At 37.0% G+C, this 12,608-nt stretch overlaps 1 protein-coding gene across 2 annotated transcripts in view; it reads left to right on the top strand.

Moving 5' to 3' along the window:
• ROR2 (receptor tyrosine kinase like orphan receptor 2) overlaps positions 1-12,608 on the top strand; it is a 145,271-nt gene that overhangs the window by 106,644 nt on the left and 26,019 nt on the right. For both annotated transcript variants that reach the window (XM_051777419.1, XM_051777420.1), the window contains exons 3-4: positions 7,012-7,299; positions 8,367-8,397. In XM_051777419.1, the coding sequence (XP_051633379.1) occupies positions 7,012-7,299; positions 8,367-8,397 (319 nt within the window). The remainder of the gene's footprint in view (positions 1-7,011; positions 7,300-8,366; positions 8,398-12,608) is intronic.

Genomic DNA, 12,608 nt, shown 5'->3' with positions numbered 1-12,608 from the left:
TTCCTTAACTATTCATATGTATTTTGGGAGACCTGACAACATCCTCTCCATTTCCTAACCCAGCTCCAATATATTGTAAATCACTCATCCTCATATTGTGGTTAAAGAAAGCAGAGGGGCGAATAGTTGGTAGGACTGTTTTTTTATTTAGGAAAATGTTCTGTGCAAGAAGTCATGAGTCTTTGACTTTAATTTACCTTCCTTATTAGGATGGTATTTCTCAGTGTATTTCCAGTTCTGATTTACTCACAGAAAGAGTCACTCTACTGGACTCTCACTGCCTGGCCAAGGTATTACGGTGTCATCCATGTCCCCTGAACTCTTGTACTTAGAACAATGTTGTTATACATGCCTCTAGAAAGAAATACTTTGAATTATAGCAACTTCCATGTATGTTTTCTCTTATTATAGTCTTCAATTCTTTTATAAGCCCAGAACACTCTGCAATTCTTTTATAATCTTTATAGATTACATGTCAATTCTGTGAACACTTTATACTTAGTACTGTATCTGTAACACAGTAAATTCTGGAACAGTGTTGTCTTCCTCAGGTTAATTATCAGACATGCCATAAGCTAAACTGTATGTCCTAGGTGAGAAATTATGTCTTATTATAGAAAAAGAAATTATCACTTTGCTTCTAATGGAAATATCAGAAGTTTAATTATTCAAAATAATTTCCCCTAAAGTATTTTGTGTTGGACGTAGGTTTATATCAGCCTTAAAATACCATTGCAGAAGGTTGTAATCTGGAAGAACTCTGGTAGGAAAGCTCCTGTTCTTTTATTTTTATCTTAAAAAAATAAAAAAAAGAAGAAGAAGAATCACAGAATTAGTCGGGTTGGAAAAGAGCTCTGAGTCCAACCTGTGACTGAACACCATCATGGCAACCAGACCACGGCACAGATGTCACATCCAGTCTCTTCTTAAACACCTCCATGGGTGGTTACTCCACCGCCTCCCTGGGCAGCCCATTCCAATGCCCAGCAACTCTTTCCATGTTATTATGGGGGTTTTGAAACTAGAAAGTTTTACGCCGTGAACCTGAAGATGCTCTAAGTTTGATTTTAAATTTTGAATATCTAAAGCCAACATTCCTGTAAGCTGTGGTGTGTTCTGTAATAACCAAACTGGTGGCTTTATGGGCTTTTACTGACTGTTGGATGAAGTTATATATTTCTGGTGGAGAAATAAATATTCTAAAAAGCGATAAAAACTTGTATGTAATTGTTACTACCTAGTCTAAAAAAGACTGTTGTATCTTCAGGTATCCAGCAATTTATGGCTCAGATTTTCCTTTCTTCTTCTCGGCAATTGGATAGTCAGTGTTTGTTTCCCTTATGCAATGCAGAAAGAGTGGTGAATCAACTTGGATAGGAGCCAAAATGGGTGATTATCTAAGAATCTCAGTATCTCAAGCACACAGAAAGATGTGAAACTCAGTATAGCATCATAGATATTGCCACTTAGCCCATGTGTGAATTTTGGAAGTCACCTAAACTCCCCTTGCTTTAGTTTCCCTGTTGCAAAATAAGGTTGATGATATCATCCCATCTCATGAGACTTCAATATTCATGAATGATTTAGAAGTTCTGAAATAGAAGGAGTTGCAAATTTTTACTAAACACTATTCATGGATGCCATCCCGAAGCTCATTTTAAAATTAGGAGTGCATAACTATTTTTAAAGTCATATAGGCAAAAAGGAGTAATAACAGCAAAAAATGAACAGAAACTAAAACTGGAAAACAACTAAGGCAGGATTGATTTGATCTAAAGTGACTAAGGAGGTTTAAAGTATTTTTTTTTTAGAATGAACTTCAAAATCATGGCTCAAATCTTAAAATAACAGAAGCAGAGCAATCATTTTATACTGTGTTTATGCCAAGAATAGCACATATGGTTTGAGCCAATAACTTGAACATGTAAGTGCCAGAATAATGTAAATAAAACTAAGAAATATAATACGCACGTGAGGTCTTAGTGATAGTTGCACCCTTTATGTTTTTAGCTTAGTATCTATTCTTGTGCATATCTTGACAAGGATTTGACATACACTGGGAAAGTTTATTTTTATATTCTTGCCAAAACATGAATAATAGACTTGTCATCTTAATTTTGATTTGCTGTGGGATTCTCTTTGATATATTTATATCAAATTTATTCCATTTAAAAATACAAAGTACTGGCAACCTAACAAAGGTTTCTCAAAATATAAAAGAGTTTTGCTGGGGTTCATGTCAGTCATTTCCATAAGCTACGTTATTCATAGGGTACATAGATTATGATAGCATAGTATAATACATAGATTAAGTTGAATTATCCTCTCATAGCTTCTTGAAAGATCAGGTTTTACTCTGTTCAAGCAAAATAAGTACTAGTACTGGTTGTAGACTATGTTAGAAATCATAATAAAAGAGAAATTTAATTTAGAGCATTGTTGTCTACAGCAAATGCAGAAATATCCACCAGATAGCTTTTCCTTTTGCAGTAGTTTAAGCCAAACCAAAGACCACTGAAGGCAAAGGAAGCATTTTCCTTCATTTCAATGACCCTCGGAAACAAGGGTATAAAAAAATAGTATACAATAATAGTATTTATACAACACAGAAGATTTCTGGACATTATATTCATAGTTTTTAAAAAATTCTATATATTATCCATCTCCCAGATAAGATATGATTCTTTATAATATGACATTTAAAAGTTTAACAGTAGGTAACAGACCCAAAATATTTTAGAGAGAGTATTTACTCTTTGTTTCAAAATTGTGTTAGTATTAAAACAGATTAACAGTTCTGTTAAAGTTTTAAAAAATTCTAGTGGACTGATATTTAACACAAAACAGAGGACACGATTTAAATACAAATTCTAGCACCTTCAGATTTGATTTTCCTCCATACATCTCCAAATTAAGATTTATTATGAGAGAAAGAAAGCTACATGGGAAAAAAAATTGTTTTGCACATTGTTGAGGTCCTGATTTATCCTGGGAAAACTTGTTTTTTCCCCAAACCATGGCATCAAACTGGCATCTACACTGTGTTTGTGGTGTGACGTGCAATCACAAAAAAGTAACTGGTGATTATCACCACAGAAATTAAATAAAGAAAACGTTCTTAAGAACATGGTTGGTTAAATTTTCCACTTTGTTTGAGAGAATTGCAATTATGGGTTATCTAAAGTGGACACCAAATAACAGAGCAGCTCAAAAAATGCCCGCTCTGCCGTATGATTACTTCAGAATCAGTGAGTACATAAACATCAAACTTCAGCATCGTTTCTCAGAGAGGAAATGGAACTAGCAAACAGAGAGTGTTGCACTTCAGAGTATTGACAAAGGCAGAGGATGGGCAATGAGTTGCCCTGCTGCTCCTAAGCTGCTCTAGAGAACTCCGGAAAACACAAATGCTTCAAAGTTCAGTAGGTTACAATATTTTTTTACTTGGTTTGTAGCAACAAGGTAATGTGAAACACTGCGGAAAATACCTGTAAAATTGGCAGGAGAAATAATGAACTAAAGCCAAATTCTGACCTGCAGGAAATGGATGCAGTTACACTGAATTCAGGGAAAACCTATTTAATCGCACTGGGTCTGAATTAATTCATAAATCTTTGGCATTGATTTTGGTAGTAATGGTTTTGTTCTAGTTTATAATAGGATCAGATCCATGGATTCATATGAAATACTTTGGATGGCTTGAAAGGTATGGATCTAATTACTTCCTACAGTACCCATGCTTTAATTATTAAAGCAGAACGGCCTAACATGAATTTAACCCTTAGTTAAAAAGTCCTAATAAGTAAATTTACCATCTGTTTTCATCCAGGTTTATTGGAATGTAATATCCATGGCTATCCCAAAAAGAAGACTTAACCCAGCTCATTTTAAATCAGAAGTTAAATAGTGGTAAAGTGAGCAAGCTGACCAGTTGCACAACAGCTGACCAGTGGCACGAGAGCAATGTAGACCTTTCATGTACTTGTGTGTGAAGAACAGAAAGTATAACAAAGAGGCAGAAAACCCACAATCCCTGGCTGTGACCCTACAGTGCTTGAATTGGCTCCACATTTTAGACAGCATCTTCTCTGCCTCTTTCATTTCTTAGGAGTCAGAAACATCTCTGAGCCAGATGAATGTACCTCTGTGCTGTCTCCATGCTGGAAGTGGACCAAGTTCTTCCCAAAAAAGCCCTTAAACCATCTGTATTGCCTCCCTTGTATGAGCACATTCAGGCTGTCCCCATGATTGCTAAATCATAGACCCACTAAACTACACAACACCCCAGGTTGGGAGGTGCCTCAGAAGATCATCTGGTCCAACCTTTTGGTTGAAAGAAAACCTAGACAAAATGCTCTAGCACTCTGTCCAGTTACATCTTGGAAACCTCCAGTGATAGGGGCTCCTCCACATCTCTGGGGAGTCTGTTCTCACTGCAAAAAAATGTCTGTATTCTGTTGAAATGGAACATCTCCTGATGCCACTTGCACTTCTTGCTCTTTGTGTTCTCTATGTAACTCCTTGTGAAGAGAGTCTCCGTTGTCCTTGTAGATGTCTCTTAAATACTGCAAAACTGTAATGATGTCTCCCCTGACACTTCTCTTCTATGGGTAGAAGAGACTTAACTACTTCAAGTCTTTCCTCATAGGACAGGTTCTACAACTCTTTTATCATATTGAGAGCCCTCCTTTGGACCCTCTGCTGTCTTCCTGTGTCATTTTTGAATTTTGGGGACCCGAACTGGACATAATACTCCAGGTGTGGCCTGACAGGCACTGAGTACACTGGGATTATTGCATCTCTCTCTCTCTCTGCTCGTAATGACCCTACGGATACAGCCCAGAATCTCAGTGATGCTGATGAGAATAAAATACATACAGATTATGAAAAAGTGACAAAATATGTTGTTGTACTCTCTCAGTAACAAGCTAAGAGTGAAATAGCTGTAGAAAATTATTTTCTAACTTGTGTGAGGATTGATCATGCTGTCTTTCTTGCTGCTAGAAATGGTTATATATAAAATATTGGTTTAAGTAGAAATTTCAATCAACTCCTTCAATTTTCTGTATTAACAAGGCAATTTACTGTTTTTCTGTTCCCCGTAAGAATGCTGTCATAGTAATTACAATTCTTCATTAATGAAATTTACCTGGAAACTACAACAAATGACACTGTCGTGGTATGACATTGGTGAGAGCATTAGTGTACTTTTTCTCCCTTTTATATGACTGTTTGAAAAGAAATATTTTTTGTGTTCTGACAAAATATTTTGAAGCCTGCTAAAGATTTGTAGATTAACAATAGGGAAACATAAAACAAAATCACAGGAAGAGTGATTATTTTATTGTGGGAAAGGATAACAAATTATTTTCCTGTAAGTTTTCAATATATCGTGGAGAACATATATTTGCGTTTACTTAAATTTCAATTTAAATTCACACTTGCCTACATTATACTATCTATTATTCATTAAAGCAGGATTTCTTTTGAAAGGCCACTGGTAGAGAACAATCCAGTTTTCCAGCAAAATCCAGTTTTCCAGCAAAATCTGGCTTTGCAAATTCATTATATCCTGATGTTTCTACTGCTCCCTTCTCCAGTGGTATACCTAACCATTACACAAGAACTGATTTCCTGGTCCTGTCAAACATAAATCAAAGCAGAACATCAATTTTCTGAAGGTATTTCAGCAATTGGACTGCAAATGTTGACCATTGTGTTACTGGTGTTAGATTCCTGCACAGTAATACACTATTTCTTAATTAAACAATTGCAGAATAGTCTGATAGGAAATGGCACATGCGGACATCCATCAAAGTTGTTTGATATTTGGATCCAACTGACACAAAAATGTAATATAATTTGAAGTATTCCTGATGCTTTATGTCTAGCTGGTATAAATTCACCAAAGCAAACATATAAGCATGACAGCTGGATACTTTTCTTACCTGTTTTGACAATCACATTATTGTTCCAGTGGAATTACATACCTTCAAGCTGTCAGTGTGTGATGTGTGTCAGTTGCAGCACTCCTTTGCAGGACCAAATTAAATTTAAAAATAATAACCTACCAAAGATTCGACTGTCAAGTTTTGACAGTGTTCTCCCCTCAGTTCTTTCTCTTTTTTTATCACTCAGAATTCACAAATACACCCTACGTGCTTCTTGACAAGCCCTTTGTTTTCAATGAACCTCAAATTAGTGCTTGTGTAAGTTTTCACTTAAAAAAACTAAACCCATTAAATCTTATTACACAATACCCATACAGACCTTTCTTTCTCCAATTTAATCACTATTTTTGGACTTGCTGTAAAAAAAACGACACTCTGTGATCAAATTAAAAGTGCCCTCTATTTCACAGGTTACTTCTTCAACTGAGACATCATTTCTTTAAATTGAGTGTAAGACATAGCATTACAATTTAATTATTAGATGAGCCTGCCCAAATCAGACTAATTTTGAGATTTTCTTGAGTAACTGGCAAGTCAAATTAATATCTAAAAGAAACTTTTCCAGTGGTAGTTATTTTAAAGACAAATCCACGATAAGATTTACTACTTCTTACTTCTTCCAAGTCAGAAGATAAAGTGGTAAACTTACAATAATATTCCAGTATGGTTACAGTTGGGATTACTCTTTTATGGAATAAGGATGTATTTTGCTGTTAGAACAGAACAGCATTAGATGTACGTAAGGATGTTAAGCATGTGAGATGTAGAAAAAGTCATTACTGCTTCAAGATAAGTGTCCACAAAGGGTGTAAGGTATCAATTCTTTCTTGACCTTCTAATCTGTGTACCTACCTGCACACCAACATGAAGTCAACCATGAAAGACAAATAGGAGTGTGATGCTGTGGTCTCCTTAGGACAGTGAATTGCATTTTCTTGAGTATGTGCCTGAAAGAAAACTGAAGCTGTTTCCAAGCTTCTCTGTTAATAAAGTACCTTTGGGTAGGCTTTTATCACAACACAACTGAAGTCTGATCTTTCATGACCTTTTATCCTCTTAGGTTACTTCCTGACCTTTTTGGAACCAGTAAACAATATCACTGTAGTCCAGGGGCAAACAGCAATCCTCCACTGCAAGGTAGCAGGAAATCCATCTCCAAACGTCAGATGGCTAAAAAACGATGCTCCAGTGGTTCAGGAGCCAAGACGGATCATCATCAGAAAAACAGATTATGGTTCACGACTGAGAATCCAGGATCTGGATACCACAGACACGGGATACTACCAGTGCGTGGCTTCAAATGGCATGAAGACAATAACTGCAACAGGAGTGTTGTTTGTCAGGCTTGGTGAGTTCCTGGCTTTCATAATTACTCAGTCTGCTTTATAGACTAGGTATTAGTTTTCACAATAGCATAAGGAGAAATTAATTTGATGTTTTAAGAAGAATTCTCAACACAAAAGGAAATAAATAAATTGATGGCCTGGTGCCTCTCTCCTAGCACAGAACTTCTTGGTTGAACTTGATGCCCCTTTACTTGGTAATAAAAGAAAGTAATTACAGATGTAAAGGTCTGTAAATACATAGTGAATAAAAAAAAATTGAAGAAGTGCACATATAAAATACGAAATGGTAACATTTCATTACCTGGAGTTTTCACTCTACTACTTAACTCAGTCTGTAAAAAAAAAAAGTACTGAAGGGAAGGAAGAGAAGCAGTTTTCTATTTGATGTTCACAGTGCTGGGCCCATCCTTGTGAAATATCACTTCTGTACAGCCTGGCCTCCAGTTCTGTCCTTCAACAGGTGAAGTTACACCACACCTGTCAAGAAGTACTTCTGTTGCATTTTTGAGACTTAATCATCCAGCCCAAAAGCCAAGCTTTTATTTAGTTTGCCTCTGGAGCAATGGGAAAAAAATTTTCAGATAAATTTTTCTAAAAATTTATTCTAACTTTGTAATGTAAATAGTTAACTCCACGGTTTAGTTTGTAGTGATTCCCTAAATGCTGGGTATTGAACCTTGTTCCTGCTGTGATAAAAATTGTGTATCCCCTTGCCACACCATAAACTCTGAGAGTAAGCCTGAGGTAAGGCTTGTTAAAAGGTAAGTGATGTGTCAAGATAACACTTTGTCTTTTTAACAGCCTGTGTTTTTATGGTGAAAGATATTTTCTAAAAATATTAGGTCCACTGAAGTTGCTTCCTGAGCAGACAGTAGATTCATCTGATTTTTATTTGTGGCCTTGAAAATAGCAATATATAATTATGTGCAGGAATGCAGAGGGTTTTGTTTGAATCTTGAGACAAACTTTCCTTAAAGAGACAGTTTCCTTCAGATTGTTATTGACTTTTTTTATGATGTTGTCCTTGGGCTGAACTTGTCAGCAATGCTTGTTTGTTTTATGTTTACAGGTCCAACAAACAGCCCGAATCATAATCTTCAGTAAGTACTCTTTGGAAAATTACTTAATGCTCTCTGACCACTTTTGTTCTGTAAGAGTTTAGTTCATAAACTCTGTAAACACTACCTTCAACGACAGTGTTCTTGCTAAAATTAGCTAATTTGATCAAAAACTCACAGAATGGAAGAACCTTTTTCAGACAGAGGTAGCGTTGTGTTACAGTGGGTTTTGATTTGATTGAGTTTTCTTGAGAAACTTCTACTTGCTTATTTCATGTTTTGGACAAGCAAAATACCACAAAGTCACAATGTTTGAACAGTAATTGTTTACAGGGCAAGTATGGGCTAGAAGAGTGGTTAAAAATGAATGGGTAAAATGCTTGGGTTGCTGTGGTTGTAAATTTACCCATGTTTTATACTCTTATAACTTGAAAAGTCCGGTAAAACAAGACTAGAATCCTGTCTCTGAGTAGCTAAGTAAACCCCCTGTTTTTGGTGTCATTTTGACTTGACTGATTTGGTTTGGTGATTTCTCTAAGACTCTTGAGCTCAGTTGCTGATCCAGTTGTAAGAATGAAAATAGAACCATAGAATGGTCTGGATTGCAAGGTACCTCAAAGATCATCTAGTTTCAACCCTCCTGCCTTGGACAGGGACACCTTCCACTAGATCAGGTTGCTCAAAGCCCCATCCAGTATGGCCTTGAACACTTCCAGGGATGGGGTATCCACAGCTCATCCAGGCAACCTGTTCCAGTGCGGAGTAAAGAATTTCTTCCTAACACCTAAGCTAAACCTGCCCTCTTCTAGATAAAGTCATTGCACCTTGTCCTACACTATCTACCAGTATAAGAAGTCCCTCTCCTTCCTTTTCATGAGAACCCTTTAAGTACTGGAAGGCTGCACAGGATCTCCACAACTCCAGCTGCCTCAGCCCATCTCCATCCCTCTGATCGTCTTCATGGCCCTCCTCTGGAACCACTCTGACAGACCCACATCATTCTTGTGCTGAGGACTCATTGAGTATCTCACCCTGCTCCTTATCAGTCACCACCAGTTCATCCTTCCTTGCTACTGGAAGAATCGAGGAAATCACTACCTATGCTCCTGATCTCTCTTCCAATTTTTCCAGGACTCTGAAGTCTTTTGATTGCCCTCGGACTTCTCTTTGTTATTTCATTGCTGCCAGTTTGAACAGCCAATAGTGCAAAGTAGTCAGAGGGCCTCATTAGACTGGAGAGTTTTCCAGTAATGTCCCTCACCTGAGCCCCTGGGAGACAGCAGACTGCCCTGTGAGCTGGGTCCAGTCTGCTTATTCCTTATTCCCTCCATTCCCCTTAGAAGGGAATCTGCTGTTACAACTACCCTTCTTTTCCTCTTAGAGGAGGTCTTGTACAGCTGGTGTTGTTTTAGGAGGCCCCAGTACCTCAGAAGTACCTTCACCCACCTCATCAGTTGTCTGGTTCTCTACTTCCAGAGCCTCATGCCTGTTGTAGAAGGTTCCAGTCCTGCCTGTCATTTTGAGGAGGAGGAACCTTCCATCTGGCACATGCAGTGACCCCCTTCCAGCCTTCATCTTTAACAGACCCTTGATTGACAGCCCTTTGACTAATTTCCCTGCAGGGTTCCAAGCCCAGCTGCTTCTCCACTACATGCCTCTCTCTCCTACACGCTTTTGTTATTAATATTTTTGCTGTTACTCTTGGTTTTCGTATCTCATTGCTGTTTCCAGAAAATTGTTCTCATCTCAGCCTGTGCTCTTTACCCCTTTGTGCTTCAAGTTCTCCTCTCCAGCCCCCTGCAGGGGGAGGGGGAGGAGGGACCATCCTTTGCAGTGGTTTCAGTGGGAACACTAGATTGGAGAATATGATTCCTAAAGCATGATACAATATGATAGAGATTTAACTAGTTTTCGTATTTTCTTATAATTGATTGAAATTAGCTGTTCATGACAGAGTACACAAAAAAATATGTAATCACTTTTGTAACACTAAAATACTGCTTCAGATCTTATATCACTTTAGAAAACTGTTATGCACCTGCTCTACAAAAGAGAAAATTAGTGGGATGCCAGGAAGCTGTCTGATCTTTTATGAGATCAGAAGGCAGAGACTGGTACAAGAGGCAGCAAAATGAAATAACTCGTAATGAAGCTCTGAATATAAGTTCAAAGATCAGTCCTCAAATGTGACTGAAGCATAGTTAGCTTTGAGCACAAGGTGTAAAACTGGGAACCACGTTTTAAATTTATTTATTTTTTGTTATAGAGTAAGTGATTAATCTGATTTCTCTTGGTTTCCCTAGTATTTTCCAAATGCTTTGCCTGTACTGAGGATGAACTTACTAATATTTTACAAGTATCAACATAAATAAAACATTTCAAGTAATACAGTGAAAAAAATTAAATTCCTATTTATGTGACATGTAGTTCTTAGTTATATGCTCTCTCTTATGTGGAAGTGAATTAGGGTTCCCAAGCATTCTTTCATCCTGGTTTTGCCTAGGTTTTGAATGCTTTACTATTCAACATTTGCTGGTTTTGAACCTGAAATTAAAACAAAGAAAGAAATAACTCAAAAAGGAAAAAAGATCTGTCATTTGACTTATGAAACTTCACAATGGGTCTTGTACCATTGGTATTGGTGCTGGACTTGGAAGCAGTAGTGTGCCATCATTGTTTTGGACCTGCCATTAAAAGGTGAAGTGAGGTAGATTGTGATCTACTGCTGGTGGATTATTTTCTTTTTAATATCCACTAGATTGAAGAGGAAGCTGAAACTTCAGAAGAACAAGGTCAGGTCAAAGGTCTAGTGGGAAGTCATGAGGGACTTATCGTAGGAGGTCCCGGAGTTTTGGGCATTACAGATCTTTGCTTCATTGCATGACTATTTCGGTTTCAATTTTTTTTCCCGTTTCCTGCTTAATCAGGTTTTACCCACCTTTCCAAAGTTCCTATCTTTCTTCTGATGCTGTCTTTTTTTTTTTTTTAATTATCTTTTCACAGTTATTCCAGGTGTTCCTCTGCTCCATGCCTCCTAAGTCCTTCAAATAAAATGCCGTGTTTTGCCAGTATAACTGTTTTCTTCTTGGAAACTGTGATTTTTTATTTTTTTTTTTGACTGAATATTTTGCATAAAGACACGTGGGTCATTTTGTGAGCCAGAAAAAGGCAAAAGAATATCTAACTGCTTGGAAAGAGCTCTTAGGGAACAAAGGACTCTTTCTGTTTGCTGTCTGCACGGCGCAGTCTCGCGTTGAGCCGCATGAGAGCTGTTACTGCTGGTAGTAATGCTTCAAAAAAGACATGCTTCAGTGGGAACACCGAAACATAAAACCATTGCAACTCGGTTTAAAACTACACCTAGTGAATTTTTAAGGGGTAAGAAGCATTACCTATGTAGATACCATCTAGCAAGGTATTTTTACGCAGTCCGTGCTGTGGATTTCTAGAAATTATCTACAATTAAAGATTGACAGAGATCAAACGTGTGTTATGCAGTCAGACCTGCCAGTGCAAAAAAAGGGTTTTGACCTTCAGGGTACTGAAGTTGAGATGTTTTCACAAAAACCTGAAAGTAATAGTTTTCAACCAAATATTTAGTCTTCAATTGCTGTGGATTTTTTGGAGAGATCTTTATTTTCTGTTAAGGCCCATATGTGTAAAAATTTCTAGGGATTTTTCTGTAGAAATAGAAAAATAGAATCTATAGAAATTATTTATCAAAAGTATTAAAATTATCAAAAGTACTAGTAGCTGGTACAAATTAACTTACAAAGGAAATAAAATCAAAACACAGTAAAAAAAATAGTCTCTGACTAGCGTTTGCTGTCCAGAGGACTGTGCTATTAGAGGACCCTTTTACTAGAGTACGACCCAGCAATCCTTTCTCTTACTGCATTGTGCTTTTACCTTTTGTATCATTAGCATTATTAGCTTTTTCTGTTCAAAAGAGGGACATCCTGTCTGTTCAGAAAGGTGCAAGTGTGCGAAAATAAAATAAATGGTTAGCAAATATCAGAATTTTGTTTTTATATGATATAAAATAAAGCAACGGATGTTAATCTCTTGGAGTCTCAAGAGTAGGCGGGCAGAAACAGTTCCCTTCCCTTCTAGAAGTGTTGGGTTTACAGGATAAATTAATTCTAAAAGTTTGTATGCTCTCTAGTCTAACATATTTTCTTTTGAATCAAATGGTTAGACTGAATTTTACCCATTGGGCAAATTCCTGTTTGGGAGCAGTTCAGATTACTTAT

The sequence above is a fragment of the Manacus candei genome, unplaced genomic scaffold, assembly GCF_025592945.1.
Source record: "Manacus candei isolate 608988 ecotype Guabito, Panama unplaced genomic scaffold, ASM2559294v1 h1tg000010l, whole genome shotgun sequence".
Classification (NCBI taxonomy): Eukaryota; Metazoa; Chordata; class Aves; order Passeriformes; family Pipridae; genus Manacus; species Manacus candei.
Note: the sequence above shows the minus strand (reverse complement) of the source record. Positions and strands in the feature narration are given on the sequence as shown.